Source organism: Brassica rapa, chromosome A03, assembly GCF_000309985.2.
Source record: "Brassica rapa cultivar Chiifu-401-42 chromosome A03, CAAS_Brap_v3.01, whole genome shotgun sequence".
NCBI lineage: Eukaryota > Viridiplantae > Streptophyta > Magnoliopsida > Brassicales > Brassicaceae > Brassica > Brassica rapa.
Genome location: NC_024797.2, coordinates 20,450,885 through 20,475,326, shown reverse-complemented (window position 1 = coordinate 20,475,326; position 24,442 = coordinate 20,450,885). Strand labels below are relative to the sequence as shown.

General features: G+C 29.4%; 2 protein-coding genes across 5 annotated transcripts; one reads left to right on the top strand and one right to left on the bottom strand.

Moving 5' to 3' along the window:
• Positions 1–254: 254 nt before the first annotated feature.
• LOC103860018 lies at positions 255–2,903 on the bottom strand. Its single transcript, XM_009137629.2, has 11 exons — positions 2,663–2,903; positions 2,514–2,585; positions 2,117–2,212; positions 1,959–2,034; positions 1,789–1,878; positions 1,601–1,671; positions 1,416–1,523; positions 1,200–1,322; positions 1,016–1,118; positions 706–917; positions 255–624 (listed from the first exon to the last, which is right to left on the bottom strand). The coding sequence occupies exons 1-11, from the start codon at positions 2,714–2,716 to the stop codon at positions 556–558; spliced, it is 1,074 nt and encodes a 357-aa protein (XP_009135877.2). The 5' UTR covers positions 2,717–2,903; the 3' UTR covers positions 255–555.
• Positions 2,904–17,772: 14,869 nt separating this feature from the next.
• Positions 17,773–21,042, top strand: LOC103860016 (transcription factor FAMA). 4 transcript variants are annotated; one of them, XM_033288320.1, is made up of 6 exons: positions 17,773–18,710; positions 18,942–18,990; positions 19,076–19,723; positions 19,828–19,936; positions 20,039–20,265; positions 20,768–21,042. In XM_033288320.1, exons 2-6 carry the CDS (start codon positions 18,973–18,975, stop codon positions 20,855–20,857), a joined length of 1,092 nt encoding a protein of 363 aa, XP_033144211.1. In that variant the 5' UTR covers positions 17,773–18,710; positions 18,942–18,972; the 3' UTR covers positions 20,858–21,042. The 4 variants fall into 4 exon arrangements, with proteins under 4 accessions (XP_033144211.1, XP_033144212.1, XP_009135876.1 ...); XM_033288321.1 differs by having other exon boundaries at positions 17,776–18,710; positions 19,828–19,920; positions 20,041–20,265; XM_009137628.3 differs by having other exon boundaries at positions 17,779–18,710; positions 18,942–18,994; positions 19,828–20,265.
• Positions 21,043–24,442: the final 3,400 nt, after the last annotated feature.

Genomic DNA, 24,442 nt, shown 5'->3' with positions numbered 1-24,442 from the left:
TTTGTTAACTTTTGTCTCAATGATGCAACAACCTCTTGTAGTTGCTTTTAACGAAATAAGAACCGTGTCATACTAAATTGGATCAAAACAGGATTCTACAAGTGTTCTTGGAATAGAGAAGGATGGAGGTGAAGGTTCATACTTGGGACTACCTGATATATTTCCCTGGGTTCTAAGAGAACATTCAAAGATCTTTGCAAGTAACTTACAAGCGCTACATGTAATATCAATTCAGATTCCATGATCAAAAGCTCTTACAGGAAACATAAGATTACATAAAATGCGTCCAAATCGTGCTTTATTAAAATAAGGACTGAGACTCGCATGTATGTAAAAGAAAACAAATAATAAATCAAGAATGAAACCTTATTGCAACAATATACAGATAACACAACCACTGGTCCGGCCACAAAAAGTGTAAACCTTCTCTTAAAACATTCAAATAATACTGGTTTCAGATGCATCCAGGTGAGAAACAAGGAGTAATACACACAAAAAGATGTAAGCGATCAACCTGAAGATTCATCGGTGTCCACTTGAGCTCTATTTTACGTCTTAATCGAGCTTCACGTTTGAATACAGGAGCGTGTCCTTGGTCAAAGGCATGTACATAAGGAAGTACACCTGCAACAGCCATGAATAGCAAGAACGGATGAGAATCTGCTTTGGTAGTTCACTGATAGAAGAGGAGTTATGTGAACTTACCCCAAGGAGAGTTGCAATGAGAAGGATGATTCCAGTTAACCATGCAAGCGTCAGCCTAACAAGTATAACTTGAGCAATAATGGCTCCACTTGGAACTCCCTCTACCTCAGCCATAGACCGTGCAGATGAACGAGATGAAGACTCAACGCTCAGCAGATTAGCTGATTCTTGGTTTACTCTCTCATCAAGGACAATCACTCCAACAATTTGGCCTGCAACAAGCCCAAACATATCTTAAGCTTACATACAAACAGTCTTGAACTACTTTCTTTTAAAAAAATGAGTTTATCAAATCACAGAGACAATTCACCTTTGTGAGATGTCTCCAACAGATCGAAAAGCTTTGATAGTGTGGCAAGCAATACATCCATCCCTTGCTTAGCCATACCTTGTCCATACTCCTCTGCTAATGCCTGTAATTTCCAGTGAGATCAGTTATATTTATACACATTGAAAAGACAAGTAGAATAACAAAGATGATAGAATATTCTTACATGGATACCGCTAAAGCGTCCAATCGTTAATTCAGCAGCTTGTTCGATACCATGAAGATTGACTGCTCCTCTGATATTCTTATATAAATCTAAAAGATTCAATGCAAACTTCCTCTCTGCTTCCTGCTCATGTTAACTAAAGTCAAAAAGCCTTCTTCAAACGGGAATAACAATTTCTACATGGAACTAAAAATTGTATGGAACTAAGAATGTCACCTTCTCCAAATGGAACTCCACATTAGCAGCACCAGCTAGAGGAATACTCAACAATCCAGTCAATGGTTCAGCAGAGCCAGTAACATACGAACCACCCAACCAAGATGCCTAGGGATAATATAGCAACACCATTAGCTAGTGAACACATTAAAATCCACTTAGAAGAAAAGAAATCGTAAACTTACAAACTCAGTCATGTCCTTGTCAGTCACATCGGATGAGGGTTCATTGACAGACACAACAGCCACTCCACTTTCTGCAGAGTTTTGAAAATATTATTAAAGTAATATATATTCAAAGGAATACTTAAACCTAAATGAAGAAAACTAGTAATGCTTATGAGAAACTTGTTGTATTAAAGCTATCAGGGCACCTGGAAGCTCAATATCAGCATTGTAAGAATCAGAACTGATACTGCCTCTTATGGCATTTCCCAAGAAAGAATGGTCTTCCACAAGCGCATCTGCAAGTAAAAAACAAACACTTAAGAAATAAGAAAAAAGTTGGTTAATGTCAGAAAAGTAAAAGCTTTCCTTTGCATACCATGTGCTCCGGCGATTTCTAGCACAAAAGCAGCACGTGGCCTCTCAAATGGATTAGGCTTCAGAATCTTGTTCAGCTATATAACAAACAAAAAAATAGATGATCAAGTACATGACTTTAAACCAAAATTAAAAAGAAAAAGAAGCAAACTTTAAAACCTTGGAAGAGCCATGAGCAGTCAAAGTAGATGGAGGTGCAAAACCCAACAAGGCAGACACTGATGCAGATATCTCAGAGAGCGACATGGGAAGCGCCTGTAGTAGATTTCATTTCAAAACGAAGAAAATAAATAAATGTATTTAACCACCAGTTGATTCTACCCCCAAACACTCAAAAGTGATTCATCCATGTGTTAGTATGTAAGAAACCAATACAAAAGAAGTACCAAGTCACAAACATGAATAGCAAATAAACAAAAACAAAAAACAAAACTCCAACATGGTGAGACTTGGAACAAAGAATGGATCTTTATGTTACTTCTTTAACGGGATCTTAATTGATCTAACAAAGAACAATGGCGATCTTATTATTGATGTAACAAAGACCAATGATTACCTCGGCTGATGGTGGACGAAGATACTGGTTGTTGGATCCATCGATGAAGAAAACAGAGCCACTAGCTTCTCCCTATCACAAACATTCGATTAGATCCATAAGTCATAGATTTGTACACGCAAATTCAGATTCGATAAAAGGAAACGAACCCTGTAGTTAAGGGTGAGAAGCAGAGAGACGACGAATATGTAGAAAGCTTGCATCTTTACAAAACAACAAGTCGTCGGATATAGAGAGAGAGAGATCGGAGTTTATCTATCTAGCAGAGATGTTTAATGGAGGAGGAGACGACCCTGATTGCGGGATCGATGTGGTAGACATAAACTTGATTCGACAACAGTTGTCGTTTTCAGTTTTGTCCAAATATCGGTCTAATCTGGTATTCCATCGGTTTACTTTTGGAATCCCGGTATTTTTTTTAATGATTTCTTCCTGATTTTGGATTTCAATTCCGGGTTACTAAAGTTCTATACCCGCTCAACGGTTAAGGTTTATTTTGAAAATTAAATCTTTTTCCGGTTAAGGTTGTTACAAGTTCTTATTTTTTTCTGTTTTCTTGTTTCATATCAAATCTTCCTGACTTTGGAATTGCGAACAAATGCTGATCATACTATGTGGAATAAGAGTTAATGATGCCATTGACACCATTATTAGAAGAGATGAGAGTACTGAAACTGGGCCTTTCTTCTAGAAATCTACTAAAATAAACAAGGGCACTGTAAGAAAATTGCTAAACAGATACACTACATTGAAGGTGGTATAACTAAGTTTGTGTGTTTTGTGCTCTTGCCTCCTTGTGTTGAAGGACATGTCTTTGAGAGTTCCTGAAACGCCTATAACCATTTGAATGCCTATTGGTGTAAAGGCACCGGAAGAAGCAACAGAGAGGCTACGCGATTTATCCTTGAGGCTTGGTATACCTTCAACAAGAGTAGTAGATGTGGGGTCTAATTAGGCTTACCAAAGAAGAAACCATGAAGATTTATGCTTATCTAATGAGGTGAAGAAGAAATATATGTTTGATTGGTTTTCATATTAGGAATTTCAAAAGCACAAAACATTTTGTGGATACTCCTTCTAGGATTTGCTCTCTAATCTTGTAAAATCATGTTAGGTCCCAAAGATTTAAGAGAACAAGAACACAAGTTCACTGCGATTTTCTTTTCATATCCCATTGAATAAAACACTCTATCACTTAAATACACAAATAAAAGTATTAACAAAATAACTTCCAACTAAACAACTAGAGAACATGTTGAACAAGTGGGAGACTTGCCACTAATACATGAGCCAACGTGCCATATCCCTATCCCGTTGTTTGCCATGATCTTATCAAATCATCAGGTTTATTGATTAATATTATTGTTATTGACTCCATGATAATTTTAGCTACCTTTTGGGTTATGTAAACAACACGTTTGTCTTAGTGGAGATAGGACAATGCTTTTCCGTGGATCTTGAAAATTATTAAGAAGAACAGGAACCTGTTTTTGTTTGAAAGAGAGAGCTTCTTAGCAATCAAGACAGTTGCATAGTGTTGAGAAGATAGTAACCAATGGTTCACAGCTCTGGAGTGCCGTATCAATGAACAGACTACGAGGGAATGTAACTTAGGATTATACCATGGTCCAAGAAACAGAAGTTAGTAGGCGCTGCAATCTGCATGGATTGTTAGAGGGAGAGGTTTTGCTACATAGTAGAAGAGCATTTGCCTTCATTGAATTTGTTGTACCGGTTTGTTAGAGGGAGCTTTTTACCATACGTTACTGCAGGTGGACCGGTTTTGGTTAGAAATGGCAATCATGGATCTGGTCCGTGGGCCTGGCCCGTAAAGGACTGTTGCGGTACGGTATTGGGATGAGATTTTCTAGATCCGCAAATTGGGTCTTTGCGGGACTGGGTCTTTTGCGGGATGGACCGAAACGGGTCATGCAGGATTATATGGACCCGTATTTTTCCTTCATTTCTAATTTTACCTGAAAGACACGAGAAAGAGAGTGGAAAAAAGCGACTCTTGTGATTTTTCCCTCAGAAAACATAAGGAGTTCCGGCGATGATGCATGATTCGAGCTCTGGTGATGATGATTCGAGCTCCAATGATGACGACTCCAGCTCCAGCAATGACGATCGAGCTCTGGTGGTGTTTTGATTTGGTTTTCTCTTTTTATTACACACAACTATGAATTGCTTTATTACAATGTGATATTTATTGTTTAAGTTGGTTGGTTTTGTTTTCAGTATTGTGAAGTGGTATTTTTCTTAAATTAAATTTGGTTACAATGATGTCGTTTAGGAGAAAAGTTAGTTGTATATCACGTCACTTGTATAATTTGATAAAGTGATTCACGAATCTTTTTGCAATCCAAATAATTAAAAATAGAGTTGGTTTGATGAAGACATACAAAATTTGAGCCAAATTATTACAAAGACAATAATTCAGTCAGATTTAAACTCAACAAAACCTTATGCTGATAACAAAAAAAGGCTTTTAACTCAAGAACGCCAGCACAAATGGAGCTTTGTGGCATTGATTTTGATAAGTTTTTAGTGAAGCTAAATGAGCTCTCTTCAACTCTCTTACACAATTTTTCTACTTGAACATTCATGAAAGAAATTGTAGTAGGTGGTTTGATAAGGAGGCTTCCGCGGGACGGCCCGCGAAAGCCTATATATTTTGCGGTACGGGTTTGGGCCGGCATTTTGAAGACCACAGTCCGCGCGGAACAGGCCCACTGTAACCCGCTCGACGACTAACCCACTGCGGTACGGGACGGAACAGAATGGATAAATCTGTTTTACATCTCTAGTTTTGGTTCAAGAATTTTTTGACTATCAAGCGGCCAGTCACCAGTGTGATCAGCAGCTGTGATTTGTATTTGTTTGTTGTCTTAATGGTCTTTAATTTGGGTTCTGTTTATCAAGGTTTAGGTTCCTAAACTCTCTGTTTTGTATTCCTTGTCACTATGGAATTTCTTCAGCATTAAAAAAAAAAAAATTCAAATGCAGATCTTATTATATATTTAAAGTACTTTGTAGTCACTGCTACCACCAGAGCTAATGGATCCTTTTCTCAAGAAACTGGACCCTATAAGTGAATAATGACAGTAAAAGCTCGAGACCCATGCTAGCGTTTCTATTGCCGGCTGGGCTTCGTAAACTAAGTTTAGTCCTGAGAATAGAGGTGCCATTGTATTAGCAAGCATTATGCACAAATCACCAAACGTCACCAGGTTATTGAATGCATGCATGAGTTCATTAGAGTACCAGAAATAGAATATGTTTTATACGACAATCAAGAGAATGAATAAAGAAACCGTTAGCCCAAAGTTCTAAAACCAATTCATCAGACCATTTACATAAAGTCCAAATTCTCATCAGAAACTTGTTCGATAAGCATGCATTAGGCCCAAACTAGAAACGTCCAAAACCAGAAATCTCCAACCTCATCTGAAACATACGTGTAAACTAATCTCGTGAAAAAAATTTAAGAAGAGAAACATTAAACATAAATCATGAGATCATTTAACAGATCCGAGAGAGTTCACACTAAAAATCCATAAAGCAAGGCTCATAAGCATCCCAACTATACATAAAAATCAAAAGAAATATGGAGATAATAGTTGGAATAGTTACTGAAATAAATCTGGATGATATATAAGATTACATCATAGCACATATAGGAAAGTAAAACATGGAGATTCTAATGGTATTTATAGAAATGCTGATAGAGAGGCTTGAGAATCTTGGAAGTTTATGTGTCCTTGTGTTGAGATATGTGAAAATTTTGGAATTAATTTGACATTGTGCTGTCAAATTTTGTCATGGCACATGGAGAAATTTGAGAATCCAGAGGTTACTTTGTCATTGAATTGTCAAATCATAAAGTTTTGTAGGTATTGGAGTTATAATCTAATTTTGTGAATTAGTCGTTGTGTTTTAATATATAGTTTTAGGTATCTAAGATCAAATATCTGTATACGATGGTTTTGGTGAATATAGCGGCAAGGGAATTTATGCAGGACAATTCTCTCAAATAACTTTTTTAAGTTTTTATCACAAAAATAGTTTTCAATAAGGAAGATGATCAAATTAGCTCTTTTATATTTTGAAAATTTAATTTTAATTTTTTTATTTTTTAAATTTGAAATTCTATCTTTAAAACTTTTATTGGTCATTTTTCTCATAATAGATATTTTTGTGACAAAAATTTAAAAAAGACTATCCTAGAAAATTTATCATGTATTTTCTGTTTGTGTGGAAATTATTTTTTTATTCACATATATAATGGTGATTTTTATTCACATATATAACTATATATTTACTATATATAAGAAAAGACTAGATTATACCCGCACGTCCGTGTCGAAATTATTTTTATTTTATAAATATATTTTATATTACTACAAATTTTTTAAGTATAAGATTTCCATTTTAGTGTATATAGTGATTTGTGTAAGACATTTTATTTTGTTAATATATAGTGATTTGTTTAATACATTTTACTTTGTTATTATTTTTATTACTTACTAATATATTTTCGAGTAGGTACAATAAAATAACAATCTTAAATAATCAAATAGAGAACTTCATTCAAAATATTTTTTTCTTTAATTTATACATTTTGCATATAATACATTTTTAAAATTGATTTTCTTATATTAAAGAAAATAAATATGTTTAAGGTAATTTATATTTACTTGTTGCATTTAAAAATATACTTTTACATATATCATTTTAGTATTTTACGGGATTTATAAAAAAAAAAACTGTTTTGTTTAAATAATATGACCCTGTTATCTTAGTAAATTGTATACATAGTATCATCTATCATATTATTTTAGTACATTTTATTGATATAAGATATTTTCGGATGTTATGATATTAAATTTTCTTCAACTTTTTAAAATTAAGATTTCAAAATATTACTTTGCATTAATGTTTACATCATATATAGTTTATTTTTTTTTTGATGAAATTTAAAATTTATTGATCCATCGGGAAATAATGTTATGTACAAGGTACATATATAGTTTATTTTTTCGTGGTGCATTTCAAAATTTTATTATTTATTCTTTATTAACTATAATTTTATCTTTTGTAAATTTGAAGTTTTATCATATCTATTTTTAATATTTATTTTCAATATTTTATATTTTGTGAAAAAACTTTGGAGAATTACACAACTATTTTTGATTTAGGAAGATTACATGAATTTTAATTTTTTTTACTACATTAATATATTATTTTATAGTAATATTTAAAATTTTGGTAATATTTTCTAAAATTTTCTCAACATATTTTGTTATAGTTAAAATAGAAAATAAAAATATTTTTTAATAAAAAACTGATTTGTCATTAATATTTTAAATGAATTATTATATTTCATAGTTTTCTAATAAGATATTTTTAAATAGTATATTTATAAAAGTTATTATATACTATTATATTTTGGTAATATTTGCTATATTTTTCTCAACATATTCTGGTATAGTTAAAATTAAAAAATAAAAATAAATTAAAAAAAAACTGATTTGTAATTAATATTGTAAATGAATTATTATATTTCATAGTTTTCTAATATTTTGGTAATATTTTCTAAATATTTCTCAACATATTTTGTTATAGTTAAAATAAAAAAATGAAAAAATATTTTAATAAAAAACTAATTTGTCATTAATATTTTCAATGAATGATTATATTTCATAATTTTCTAATAAGATATTTTTAAATAGTATATTTATAAAATTTATTATATACAATTATATTTTTGTATATAGTTTTTTAAAAATATATTAGTGAGAGTTTCAAAATATATAAAATATAATATATAGTTGTGTTTAGAAAAGTTTAACCTATGTTCATAAACTTATTTTTGTTTTTGTATAAAATGTTATATAGTTTACGAATTTTAAACTATTTTAATGATGAGTGATAATTTTTATAAATGAATAAACTAAAATAAAAAAAAAATTAGTTTACCTATTTAATTTATTTTTGTCATATTTAATTCATATAAAACTTTATTTTTATATAATACAGAATATAATTATAATTTAAAAAAAAAATAGCATAGAATTTTTATTTTCCTGTTTTATAATAAAATTTTAGTTAACATTGATTTATAATAATATTATATTACTAACTACAAAATTAATTAATATGTTATTTAGAAAAATGTTTAAATTTTTAAGTAAGATATTGTTGGATTATTTTTCAATAGATTTTGTTATAATTGAATAACAAATATCAAATATGTCATATTAACTCATTTTTTAAGTGGTCATACTATGACTTGTTAATAGTAAATAAAAGTAGGATCCTAAATTAATAGATTAGATTCTCCTATCAATGTATCATCATCATAAGTTGGAGTAGGACTGGTATTTACCCAAAAACCGAAAACCTAAAAAAGGTTGAAACCAAAACCAAAGTGGAATACACACATATCTAAATTGTTTTTTATTTTTTTTATACTTGAAAAACCGAGAACCGAATCCAGACCAAAAAATGAAATATGATTTATATATTTAAAAATATTAATTATATTTAGTTTAGAAATAACCAAATACTTATAATTACCATCTATAAACTTAATATTTATATTCAAAATTATCTAATAGTAGAACTATCCAAATAAATTTATCACCTCAAAAAAATTGAATATCTGATAATTTAGTCAAATAATTCGAACTACCAAATAGTTTACCCAAAATTATACAAAAATAGAAATCAAACAAAACCGAACTAGGTCTTATAATATATGAATGGTTCCTATATCTCTATCCAAAAGAACCAGAAAATAAAAAAAATAAACCAAAAATCGAATGCTCTAAGTTGGAGAGTCGTCATTGATCTTAAATCCTAAAGAAACTTATACTCTTTTTGAAAAGAAAATCATGAAAGAAACTTTGCACTGATGCAATTCTTCAAAAAAAAAAAAGACGTGAATCCGTTTATTGTACAGTAAAAAGATAGTACAGTATATACTCTATAAATTAATACTTAGTAAATTAATAAACACTATAAATTAATAAATTTCTTTGGTCTCGATTTGGGTGAGTTCAAAATATGACATAAATTGATTAAATAATAAGATAATATTTTTTTATAAAGTTCTATGTAAATATATAATCTCATTAAAATCATAAATTAATATATAAATATATATATATATATATTTTATATAAATACAAACTAAACATTATATTGTTGGTTTTATATCCACAATGAAATTATCTCTATTTTTCTTAAAATTTCAATATATTTTGATAATATTTAGTAAAATTATATCTAAAGCCACATTTAAATTCTATGAAACATAAAATTATGAACTAAATAATAGAATAAAACAATATGAAAGTCTAATTTCTAAAATTTAGTTTATATCTATACAGTAAAATGAACTATTTTTATTTTATAAATTTAAATATTCAAAAATAGAAAAACATCTAAAAAATTTTTTGTATATTAATAGCTCTATAAATTTTAATAAAATACTATAGTCTCAATTAATTTATATAGTTTTTACTGTAGATTGTTTCCAAAAGGTCGTATATGGCGATAAATTTCGAGTAAACCATGACAAACGACGAGCTAATCTAAGTTCCACATTCCAATTAGTTTGGTTGGTAATCTTTGTAACCAAATGAAATACGAAATATAAATGTAACATCGCATTTCTCCTATACTGAAACCTTTGGCTTCATCTGAATAAAACAGATTTTTCTTTAGAAAAAAGCACAAATTCTTGTCATTGCAGCGTGGTGCCACACTGTTACCATCGCCCACTTCCGCCATCTACAATGGTCCTTCAGTTGTTTTACTCATGAACCAAGATTTTGTCTTTCATCCACATGTTCAGTGTCTCGTTATGCACAAGTGTTAATTGGGTCAGTTCAGACCCACAAAACATATATGATGACTTTGGTGGTTTAGGTATGGCCCAATACAAATGTTCTAATTGTTGTACCTATTATTATGTCTTCTAATTCTTAATACCAACGTAAATTGGAGATTGATCTATCCCACCATCCTAATAGCACTTCCATCGTTCACGGTAGCTTCAGTAAATAATTTGTAAACTTTGGTTGATGTGAAAACATTTATACCAATTCTACATAACATTTTCCTGTATAAATAAAACCGAAATCATCCTTAAACGAAAAAGTAGCATTGCATACTCGTGAATATGCAATAAGTTAAAAGGAGCTTAATTATTAATCTAAAAACTCCAGAAATGCATGCTTTTTTGGAGATGCTACGTACCCACTGACCGTAAGATTACCGTGACTCCTATCACAATCAAGCCTCAACTTTCTTCCTCAATTGTAATTTTATTTTATGTATTTTATATGTCATATCAACTGATCCGGTCGGTTTTAGAAAGAGATGATTAAACTTACATTCACTATCTGATCCGAATTTGAAATATTTTCCAACTAATACAAGAAAATAACCAAATCGTTTATTACTGTATTACCATATAAACTATTTGGACCAAAACACAAAACCAAACTGATCAAATAACAACAACTTTGTTCTCGGTTGGAGTCGAATTCAAAACAAATGAATTTACGTCATGCCCCAAATTAGCCCTTGCTACCAGACTTCAATTATTTGGTTTTATTTTGTGGATCTTAACTAAGCGTGAATCTTTTCTTTGTTAAAAATAATTTCACATGTTGAAAAAATATATTTCTATTTTTGAAGCAAGAAGTTTTGGGATTTCTGCACTGCCAGTTAATAGACAAATCTTATTAGAGTTTCCCTTTTCATATCAGTACAACAATGAAAACCCATGCTTGATTATAATATTTATTTCTTTGAATTATCAAATGAATGGATTTAAAGCTATAAGTATCAGTGAAGTATAAATAACCAATATGTACTTAGGGCCTCTATAGCGGTTGCGGATGCGGGTGTTTGTGGATGGTTGCGATTTTATTAAGAGATTTGTACGATTGATACGACAATTAAAAATAATTGCTTTTGCGGAATATTTATGACTGATTAACTTCCAAATCCAATCGTGGTTAAATAATAAGTAACAATATTTGTATTATATAAATATAAAAATATAAAAAAGCATATTATTATAATAAATATAAAATATATATTTATAAAATTATCCTATTATATTTTTTTTTAAATTATAGAAAATAGTTTTGTTTTAGAGTTTTATACTACAAATTAAAATAATATATATATATATATATATATATTAGTATTTCTATCACTTCAATTTAACATTTTAATTGAATATTTTTCTTTTATATTTATATAGTTTTAAAAACAATATTTTTCCCTCTCGCAAACGTTAGATGGAAACAACTTTTGAATTTAAGAGGTTTAGAGCATCTTGAAACGATTTATTACATTGTGTGTGTCTTTTATAGCAGTGTATGTTATTGTTGCAAAACGTCAACAACCGATACCAACCGCAAAAACTGTATTTTCAGGTGGTGGTGGGGAAAACAATCATGCCCTTAGATGTGAACTAAACTTAGCAATATATTGGAGCTTTAATTGATTTCTTTTCAACTTTAGAAAAAAATAATTTGTATTACAATGATTTATGGCATAATTACCTTCCTTAGTAAATTTTATATAGTAAATTCTATTTTCTCAGAAATTAGTACTCCCCCATCTCAAAATATAAGATAGTTTGGAGGTTTTTCTTTTTGAAATTTAAATGTTTTCCATTTTTAGAAGAATATTTATTTAATTTTTTTTTAAATTTTAGTAAGATATGACCTTTTCTTTAGCACTTTACAAAACTGCAACTACAAGAATAGTTCGAAATACAATTTTAATGGGAAATGACATATATACTCTTATTATTTTCTATACAAAACTCTCAAAAGAAGACCTTTGTTTGACAACATTATCTCTTATGATTTACTAAACAATGTACTCTTTTATGTCCAGTGATAAGTCTGAGCAAACTACCTAGATCAAAGTTCTAAGCTGGGTCTGATCCAAATTTAAAGTATTAAACTGAATCCAATCTGACATAAATATCAGAACGACACCTTATTTCCTATATTTGATGAACCAGATCTGAATCAAAATTTTACTCGTGTTCGAAAATATCGAAAATATCAGAAGCATAAATATATTTATCTAAAATATTATGTATATTAATACTATTAATATTATTTGTAAAATATAATTATAACATCACTGTTAAATCTATAGTGGATCGAAGATGAATTTAACACATTGTCTTTCGTTCGTGATCTTGATTTTTCTTGAAAATTTCCAACAATGTAAATCTGTTAAAAGTATAGCCACAAATGAAAGTCATTAATATTAAAATGCATAAAAATTTCACCTTGCTCCATGTAATTGACTTGCCAAAAACGCAAAGCTAAGAAAACTTTATGGTACTTAGTAAACCTCTAACTTTTCATATCAAAATCTTGGGCAATCTCTCATAAAGCTTCGCATTCCAATTCACACCCACTAAATAGTAGTGTTGGTAACATACATAGAGGATGAATTTGAATTTTAAGCCAAAGTTTAATGAACATATGAGTTACATCTTAAAATCAATTTTTGACACATGTTCTCGAAATATCTTACAATAATTTTTTTTGAAATGCTTTATTCATTTTTTTTTCTTCTGAAGTTGTGAAATTCTTTTTTTTTTCCTGAAGTTGTGAAATTTTAGTTTTATGAAGGTAGTTTGACCCATGCTTAGCAGTAAAATTCATCTTTATCCAAAAACTAAAATGATGCATTGACATGTACTTTTTTGGAATTTTTTTTGGTAAAAACCTTTTAGCCGGATGATGCTAGAATGTTGGAAAAAACTTGCGAGTTACAATATTTGTATTCCGGTAAAGAGGTGAAACTTTTTTCGAATTTTATAATTGCATACACATTAAAAAGTTATTGGTTTCTTATGTTTGAAAAATAGTTTTTCATAAAATAATTAAATTATTGACAGTTTTTTTTTGGAGAATTCATAACTATATGATATGCTATGTGTATTTAATCTTGGGCAATCTCTCATAAAGCTTCGCATTCCAATTCACACCCACTAAATAGTAGTGTTGGTAACATACATAGAGGATGAATTTGAATTTTAAGCCAAAGTTTAATGAACATATGAGTTACATCTTAAAATCAATTTTTGACACATGTTCTCGAAATATCTTCTCATAAGAATCATCCACATAGAGAGTTAAATATCCTTAAGTAGTAACCCATCCAACGAAGTCTATAAAATTTGAGCAACTTGGGATTTTAAATTACCTTAACATAACATATTCATTCCTTATGAATAAAGTGAGAATGCATACTAGACGTATAAGTGTTGTCAGCATTCCTTTAGAGAACTCGTTGGAAATGAACACGTTCAAATAATGGGTTTTCAATAAGTGAAAATCTATAAAATATTTGACTACGCTTGACTAAATTGATGTGGAATCGACGGGAGTATTCATTCTCAATCCAACACATGGTGTAACTTCAAATCGTCATAAAATCCTCCATCCTTCGTCATCGATCAAAATAGTCAAAGTAGTGATTCTCCATTAAATTATAAAGAATTCTTACTTCGATTTTACAACCCTAATTTTCCATGGAACTTAAACAAATTTCTAGTACGATAAAACAATAAATAAATATAACTTAGAATTTACATTTGGGTCACCAAGAATAAGATGTTTTTCTTTCAGATTAAGCTGACTTGTAGTTTCCTATACGCGTACTATCTCTACCCAAACTTCGACATTAGTTGATTGTTCACTGAAGTCGGAAATTTGAGTATTCTTGTGTGCCATGAAATTATTGACTCTGTATTTTTCTCTGATTCGTGAATAACTGAGAAAGAACTGGAGTATTAAAATATTTGATAAAGACATTTGAGATTGTTCTTTTGAACGATTTTAATTTACATGGGTTATTATGCTGTGTACTACAGTTTTATCGAATTTATAAATTCATATAAATACACATTTACGTAACTATATATATACTTTTAAAACTGATTTATACAATTTTATTTATGATTTATGAACTTCTATAAATAATTATACGCACTTATAAATTCTAAACATGTGTGGAGTTATTAAGCTATATGTAATATAGTTTATATGATTTATAAAATCTAACAAATGTACATTTATTTGAATTTAAACTCTCTTAAATGTTGACAAAAACTCTCTTAAGTGATTTATTAACTCTTATAGACGATATTTTATAAACTCTTATAAGTTATTTATAAATATTTATAAGCGATTAATTTTTATAGTTTTATTTATAATAAATATTCATTAAGTTAGCTGTACTAGGATTTTTATTTACTCTTATAAATAATTTATAAACCCTGTAATAATGTTACTTATGTGATAATTAATAAAATGGTTGACAATTTTATAATGTTATAATGGCTTATAAATATTAAGAAATGATTTTAAAACTTTTATAATTTCCTAAGAAGTATAAAGTTAATAAGTTCTGAGTAATACATTTTTATACTCTTATAAACAATTTATACACTCGCGTAATAATGTTAATTTTCTTACATTTTCTGCTTATTTTAAAAAATCTGATTTGAGATACATATTATTTTATTTTAATTGTTCATGTTATTTGTCAATAATTTGGTTAACTAAATCATATCTAGTAGTTCTTATATTTTCTTATCTATTATAAAAATTTATATTTATATTTTTTTATGGATCTTAATCTAATGAATATATACACAAGAACATAGTAGGTATTGATATAAAAAAAAAAAGTGATAGATATATGATTGGTACGTTGATAATATTTTTAGCTTTATTTATATACCTCAGAAAACATAATTTTACTAGGTGATATGAGATGCCTTATGGGTAAAAGCTAATAATTTTTAATAGGAGTTATCTAGATATCCTTAAATGTGTAAATGATATAACATTTAGTTTATAAAGATATACAGATAAAAAAAATTCTTCAGTTTTATATCCAAATTAATTTGTCACTGTCTTTGTATTTCAAATTATATATTATGTTTATTTATTTAGTACTAAAGTAGCTGAGGAACCTTTCCATATTAATGTAAATGTCGGTTATTAACCAAAGTATATGTAATTTCTAAAGAAGTAAAGAGTCACTAACGGGGGACTAACCCAAAATATTTGTTGTTATTACACCAACCATACGTTATATGTATGGGAAACAATATTATTTAGGTGTATATTATGCATACAGAATAAAAGAAAGAAAGTGAAAGTAACAAAAGTAGAAAAGGGAGGAAAGGTGACAGAAAAAGTCGTCATTGAAAAAAAAAAGGAAATAAAAGAGAATATAAAACTTTTTGTTTATAACATTTTATAACTATCTTAAAGCAAAAGAGTGATGCGTAGTTAATATATGTCGGTAACATTGTTCACTGTATAAATATATTACCGTATATCTATTATCGTATATATATATATGACAATTTACATATTTTATATAAATTATATGTTTTATGTATGTTTCGGTTCATAAAAATTAAGTAAAAATTATTTTGAGTTGTTTGTTTATAATTCAAATCTACAGTCAAAATAGTATATACATAAAAGTGCGTACGTGTTACTTTGGCAATGAAAACTTTACATGATTTCATCAGGTGAAAGGGGATTAAAATCCACTCAAACAATATATACTTTGAATTATTTGAAGGTAAAAATAAAATATAAAAATTACCACAGGAACACAATATGATGAGAATATTGTTTTGCAGCTTACATCATAATATAATTATTTAAACATATGTTGCCCAGAAAAACATATTTAAACGTACATAAATATAAGAAATATTGGCAAAGTGGGTCGTAGACGAATTTGCAATTTGGACTTTAAGTCATCAGAAGTTTTTATTAGTGAAATGGATCGCGATACTGTTTGACCCTATGCAAAAGTGTTATTAAAATCCATGCATAGAGTTTTCTGAGAATAAGTCATTTCTGGTTTTATATGCATGATATACATACATTGCTATATTACTAATTTGAGCATTTAGAATTTTAATACCGAAAGGAAATATAAAGTATACAATAAAGAAGTTCAAGAAAAGAAATCTGAGATTCAAGTGAAATTTTTAAAATTATTGTTACAACTTTTAAGGTTACTTGGAAAAAAAGGGTTTCTGAAAATATTTGTTTAGTTAAAAAAATAAATGATAAAATTTCTAGATAATATATAAATTTAAAATGATTTTCAAATAATGATTTTATTCTTTTATTTCAATTTTTTTATTTTGTTCATTTAAAAGTAAACAAAAGAATTTTTTTTCATTTTCCATATTAGGAGCTGGCAATTCAACTCAATATTTTAACAATAAATTATCTGTTAAAAATCACAAACCTGATTTGATAGTTTTTATTGACGAAATTTTTATTTTCAATAAAATGGAATTTTTAAAAATTGGTATTCGAGAAAAAAAGTTGGATTTTAGATAATATTCTTAACAACTAATACAATAAGGGAGTATTAAAAATGAAATCTTTTTTAAATACCCGCCTATGTTACAAATATATAATTTCTGGTAAGAATAAATTATAAATGAAAACTTTCAGAAAAAAATATTAATGGTCCAAGTTTTATATTAACAACTTTACAAGATTTATTATTTTTTTAATAAAATTTACTCTATTGGCAGAACAAAAGCATTTTTATCAAATGTGGGAATGAGAAATAAGTTACAAATATGTTTCTTCATTTATATTATTTAGTTTTTTTTTCATTCATAATGTCTTCTCGATGGTTACCAATTTTTCCTTAGTTATTTATTGGACGTGTAATGGCATCCAAGAAAAACAAAATTTCAGTGATTAAAATACTATTTGAACCATGTTCTTTTTTTTTTTTTTTGTAACTGAGAACCATGTTCTTACGTATTATTAATTCAACCTTGTCCTTATTAAAATTCACATGTCTGATGACAGAAAATAAAATAAACAAAATTCACATGTCGCCACAAACACACACACAATAATAGCATATGTCATTTTCCTGAAAATAAAAAGGAAAAATTAATGTACTGGACAACAAATAACATAGGTAATTCAATCTGAACTGATATAAATAAAAGAGGAGACGCGTATGGAGATTTGATTAAGTTCACGAAAAAGCGGTAGAAAAGAAGAGCGGTTTGGCTTGCTTGTGAACTCTGGAGCTTATCCTACTCTTTAATGGTTCAAAAGATAGAGAGGTGATACACGTGTGTTTCACATTACTACTTTTCTCTATTCTATGGCTCCTCTCATTCTTACATTTAAGAAAAAAACAAAAAAAAACAAATATATAAATAGTATTTATTACAAAAACAAGATATGATTTGGAATATTCAATAATTTATCATTTGACTAATTCTCATTTTCTGTAATTAATTAAACTCGTTCCCAATTCTGAATTTGGTTTTGATAGAAAACTACATTTGAATAGGTCTCCAAACTTAAAATAAGCACACGAGAAAACACAAAAAAAAATTATAATACATTTATTTTTAGGTTTTCAGAACTAATTTTTAAAAAAATATACGAAACAACTGATAAATCTGTAACTATACAAGAGCTTTTTAATATTGGTCAATTTTAATTTCGTTGTACATAACAAAAAAAAAGCCAAGATCCAGAATTTTGTTATTGGTTATATAATGTACTTAGTTAATAAATAGGTCAAAAAATAGGTTAGTTAGGGGGAAAATATATAATGTAATGTAATATGTTTCTTTAAGAACGATGATTTACCTCATGCTATAACATTACTTAGGACTAACACATGTACATTCTTCGGTTTTCTAAGGTTACTGATTAAGAAAAAACTTATCGCATCTTTGAAGATAACGGACAACGATAGTACAGACTTTTATGTATCTAATTGAGTGGACTTAACTATTGTCAAATGATTTGTGTGAAGATCCGCCTTCTATTAAATATGCATTAATGATTCCTAAGTTACTCTTATACAAACAAACTAATGAGGATATACGTATATTTAGGATTTCTTAATACCTCTTGCTATACCATATGTACGCATATGTTGATCCTCTCTCTTTGTATTATGTATATATATATGCGTGTGTGTATATATATATATATGAGAGCTTGGTAGGGGTTGCTCAACCGTGACGTCTCATTATACATATTTCTTGTCCATCTTCTGCTACTTTTGCATGTCTTTTATTCATCTCTCGTAAACCCTAGTAAATCATACAAGGTAAGCCCTCTTATTTTTATCATTCGCTTAATTATTTTTCATAACTCAGCTTGATAAAACACTGTGTATAAGACATATATGCATGTGGTATGTATTTTGCCTAGGTTTTTTTGTACGTCTCCAATTCCAAAAAAACTATTGAGACATACATGTATATTCATAACGACGCGGGTTTTTGATTCACATATATGTTTTCAACTGACTGTGACGCTCATGAATTGTTGTTATCAGGCCAAGAAGCTCTGTGATCAAGTACGAAGCAATGGATAAAGATTACTCGGTACGTACGTTTTCTCTCCATGTCTTAATAATTTATTTCTTCGACTATATATGTGTGTATATATAAATATTTCGGTTTCTTTCAGGCACCGAACTTCTTAGGTGAATCCTCAGGCGGTAACGACGATAACAACTCCGGTATGATAGACTATATGTTCAACAGAAACCTTCAACAACAAAAGCAATCGATGCCGCAGCAGCATCAACTGTCTCCTTCAGGCTTTGGAGCAACGACACCTACTTTTGATAAAATGAGCTTCGCAGACGTGATGCAGTTTGCAGACTTTGGTCCGAAACTGGCGTTAAACCAGACCAGAAACCAAGACGATCAAGAAACCGGGTTGGACCCGGTTTATTTCTTGAAGTTTCCAGTCTTGAATGATAAGATAGAGGACCATAACCAAACCCATAATCTCATGTCTCAAGAAGGAGGTGAGTGTGAAGGAAACATAGGCAACGTGTTTCTTGAAGAAAAGGAGAATCAAGAAGACGAAAACGATAACAACTCGGTGCAACTCCGTTTTATTGGAGGAGAAGAAGGAGACAGAGAGAACAAGAATGATACGACAAAGGAGGTGAAGAGCAAGAGGAAGAGAGCAAGAACAAGCAAGACCAGCGAAGAAGTAGAAAGCCAACGAATGACTCATATCGCGGTCGAGAGGAACCGTAGAAAGCAAATGAACGAGCATCTTCGTGTCCTCAGGTCACTTATGCCTGGATCCTACGTTCAAAGGGTATGATTACGCACATTCTTCTTTTATGTGTGACTATATTCATATATACATATATAATTCGGACGGTTTGAGAACATTTTTTTTACTATGCATGTATTTAACAGGGAGATCAAGCGTCGATCATAGGTGGAGCAATAGAGTTTGTGAGAGAGCTGGAGCAACTCCTACAATGCCTGGAGTCACAAAAGCGTCGGAGAATCCTCGGAGAAACCGGTAATAGGCAAATTGGGGACATGACCACGACAATGACTTCTTCTTCACCAATAACTTCGGTTGCTAACCCACTAATTAGTACCGGCAATGTAACTGAACTAGAGGGTGGAGGAGGAGGGATCCGGGAAGAAACAGCGGAGAACAAGTCGTGCTTGGCTGATGTGGAGGTGAAGCTGCTAGGGTTTGACGCTATGATCAAGATACTTTCAAGAAGAAGACCAGGACAACTGATTAAGACTATTGCTGCTTTGGAGGATCTTCATCTCTCTATCCTTCACACTAACATCACTACCATGGAACAAACTGTCCTCTATTCCTTCAATGTCAAGGCAAGTTTTACTTTCTTAGATTATAATTTTAGGAGTTTATATCTCATTGTTTGGATTGCTTTAATATAACTGTCCTCCATTACTTTTTTACCCATATGTTTGGATTGCTTTAATATAAATATGCATATTTTAGTAAGCTATGGGAAAAAGTAATAGTCTAGTGATTAGCATGGGTTTACTAAATAGGCAATAGCCATATATATATATATATATAGCACAATTACAATTAGATAATATGTATTACATATAGCTTTGTCATTATAAGCACGCATTATTTAAATTTATGGTACAATTTCAAATTTTATTAAACAAAAATTAGGGTAGTACAAAGTTTAAAAGGAAAAAGCTTTACAGCAACACCTAGCTACAGGTTTGGTTTCCTACACAGAAAAGATAAAATCAGAAAGGATTGTTACAAAGAAGATACGTATGTATTACGAATCGGTATAAAGTATATAGTAACCGCAAAATGCTAACATCAGGTAGGTATAAACACGTGCAGATTACAAGTGAGACGAGGTTTACTGCAGAAGACATTGCAAGTTCCATCCAAGAGATATTTAGTTTTATTCATGCAAATACTACCATGTAATAATTTTTATATTTCTCCTGTCGTTTCCGTTAAAGGTACTTTTCATAAGCTTATGTTGGTGTCTTAAAAACAGACGTCTATGTTTGTTCCATTTTAGATTTTACATGTCCTTTTGTTTTGTTTATTTTTTTACCTTTTAGATGCAATATTTTTTTTTCGTTTGCTATGGTACATCTAATCATCAAGACATCATTAACATATCTAACATATTCTGACATTTCAATTCAATTATTTTAAAGTGCTAAAGGTTAGAAACAACTACTTATAAATGCATGAATGATGCCATGATATATGGCTTGAAAAACAATTATCCTTTTCAAAAATAAATAAGATCATATTTCTTAAAGTTGGCTGATATGACATTATTTCAATTAGCTTTCCTAAGTAACAAAATTACAATAGCTTTTTGTCAACAATTAAAAAGGTTATTCTGTACCCAAATTTGTATAGTTTGACATATCACTAGAACTTTAACTAATTTTGTCAAAAAAAGTAGACGATTTTTAGAGTTTGCTATTTCCCCTAAAAAAAGTTTTAATACTCATTTAAAAATCCAGATTCTGGTTTCTGAACTTTTAAGATTTAAACAGCTTTATAATTAATATGATTTATGAAGTTTCCTTATATTAACAATGAATAATCTGTGTTTGAAAGTAATTTACAGATGTTTATGTGGAATGAGCTTCAATGTAATGAATTCGGAGAGTATGTTCGTGGAGAACTGGAGATAATACAATCAGAAATAAATAACGATGAAATATGCGACAAGACAAGAGGAGGTGACTTTCTCGTTTCTGCTATGACGTTTTTAGTCAGTATAAACACGAGACTGGATGGAGAGCAAAAGTATCATAAAGACAAAGCTTTATTGACTAAAAGGGTATCCAATGAATTTGATTATATGATAGCTGCTTAAGAGCGAAAACTAAAGATTGAAATTTGTCTCTAAAATTTATCGTCCTCTCGTCAAATGTTCAAAGAAGGGTTTCTACAGAACTACAAGATGTCCAGATCAGTATATACATCTGTCGTCTGATAATCCGTACAATTCTACGTCCTTTGTGTTGTAATAATCCTCATTTCTCTGACAAAACTCCCGGTGCATCCATGCTATCAATAGAGTTGGCAAACCCGTTAATTTTTTTGCCATGACTCATGTGACGTTGCATGGTATTTCGTGAATCACACTTCTTCCAACTAGATTCGGTACTTGTGCAGTGGATCTTTCATAAACTTGTGGTCGAACACGGTCAAACAATTTGTTACCCGAAGAACTGTTTCTGACCTTTTTATTATCTTCTTGTTTAAGAAAGACTATGTTTGACTGATTCTGAGGTTAATAAGATGCAACCATCTGTCATGATGATGAAAGTGTTTCAAACTTCATACTGTACACAGTACACAAGAAGCTGCGTAATTAAGAAGATAGAGACGAACAAAGGGTTCCGCACTAAGCCTTTTTCAACTAAACAAAGGTTTCCACATGACTGTAACCAGGGCCGGCTGTAGTTGAAGAAAAAGGCCAACGGCCTCCTTTTGGAAGAAATAATTAAGGGCCCATTTTATAAAGTATGTTTGCTTAAATAACTATTAGAATTTAAAAGTATATTGATTAGTTTGGTTCATAGAACCTAAAATCTCTATAAATTAATTATTAATTTATATTATGATTATAAGATGTATGAATTTAATAAAATATCAATTTATTAAAAAATAACTGTAACAAAATTTGAAGTTTAAAATTAATTTTCTAAAATATCTAAAATATTATTTTATAAAAATTATATTGTACGTACGCATTTTTTCTATTGAGCCATCAAATCGTAGCCATCAAAGTATTCCTACTCCCTTTCTTATTTTCTTTTAATAAATGATTTACAAATTTTAGATATATATTCTCTACATGGTTACTGGAATAATGAACCAATTTGGAGCAATGAGACAACTAACCCCTTTTTATTCTTGTTCTTTTACATTTTCCAAATATATTATATTCAAGTTTTGTTATAAAATGCAAGTTGTTGTTATTTATTTGTAAGCAAATGAAATTAATTGTTGTAACATCACTTTTTACAATAATATAAAGATGTCACCGAATAAAAAAAAGAACAATCATTTGAGCAAACAAGATAGAAAAGGAGGTTAAAAAGAGAAGAAGCTGGTGAGTGTTATCCAAACATTATTGAATATTGATAAGTATTAGGAAATTTTTTGTTCAAAGTTAAAATTTCTCAGACCATCTTTGAAAGCTTGGTTAGCATTGCGCATGCAACAATGGCGGATCTGAACAGGTAAAAGAGTTTTTTTACCAAAAAAAAAAAAACAATGGCGGATCTGCAACAATAGTTATCCGGGACAAAATTAAAAAAACATTATTACGACATTTCAAAATTAAATTTTTAACAAGGGCATTTTCAAAATTTAGTACAAAATTACACTAAAAAATATTATGGAGGGCAACTGCCCCACCCACTCACAACGTAGCTAATGCGCGACGTATGGCAACACATGTTATGTTATATATTAGAAATTTAGAAGTTTAGAACTAATATTTTATTTTCTAATTTAATATTTCTCTTCTCTTCTTATCAGTCGATGATATATTTATTATTGTCAACGCTTTTGTTTTATATGAATTAAGACATTTTGTATTTGTCTCTGGTCTACTGTAAGCACAAATCTGCTCATAGTTTGGTCCATAAAGACAGAAAACAGAGTAACATTCGCAGATCCACACAAAGTTTTGTTCACTGATATGAACACTGTTTATGAAATCTATAATAGTAAGTGATAAATAACAAAAAAAATATTGTATTACAATCTATACTATTAAAAATAATCATTCTAAAAATCTATTTACAAAATATTATTGATATAACTATTTATTATTGTTTGGTTACCTTTATTTTTTTCTAACTAATTGATAGCCTATATCATTTATTGTGCTAAGATTTGTCTTTATTATGCTAAGATTGTGTATGTTATGGGTTGATTTACCTTTAATTAATTATGACCAATAGACACAATTCCTATAGAACTCACAACACACTAAATTTACTACTCTCTCTATTTCATAAAGAGGATTGAAATGTATTACGGTTTTCACTAACTATATCAATTTAACTATACTATTTTAGATATATAATTTACTTATAAGATCAATACATTTTGCAATTAATATTAAACTGAAAATATGTATAAATTGCGTTGGAATTCTAAAACGACACTCTTTATGTAACAAGAAACAAATGTGAAATTAAAAAAAAAAACCTAATATTAAGGGGGGCCTATTGGAAATGGAATTTGTGTGGAATCAGAAAATTTTTGAAGTTCAAAGATTTTTAAGAGTTAAGTAGATTTGATGAATTCTTGTCATATGTATTGTATAAATTGTCATTGATTATGATTGATTAGCATGAATTTCCATATATGTTTTTCTTTCCAGATTTATCTTTCTATAAAAATACTTCTAATTTTTTTATTTCAAGAAATATAGTTATTTGATGTCAAAATAATTTTTTTTTATTTTTTAATATTTGAATATGTCTTGTTTGATTTTTTAAAGTTTTCTAAGGTCAGCCTATG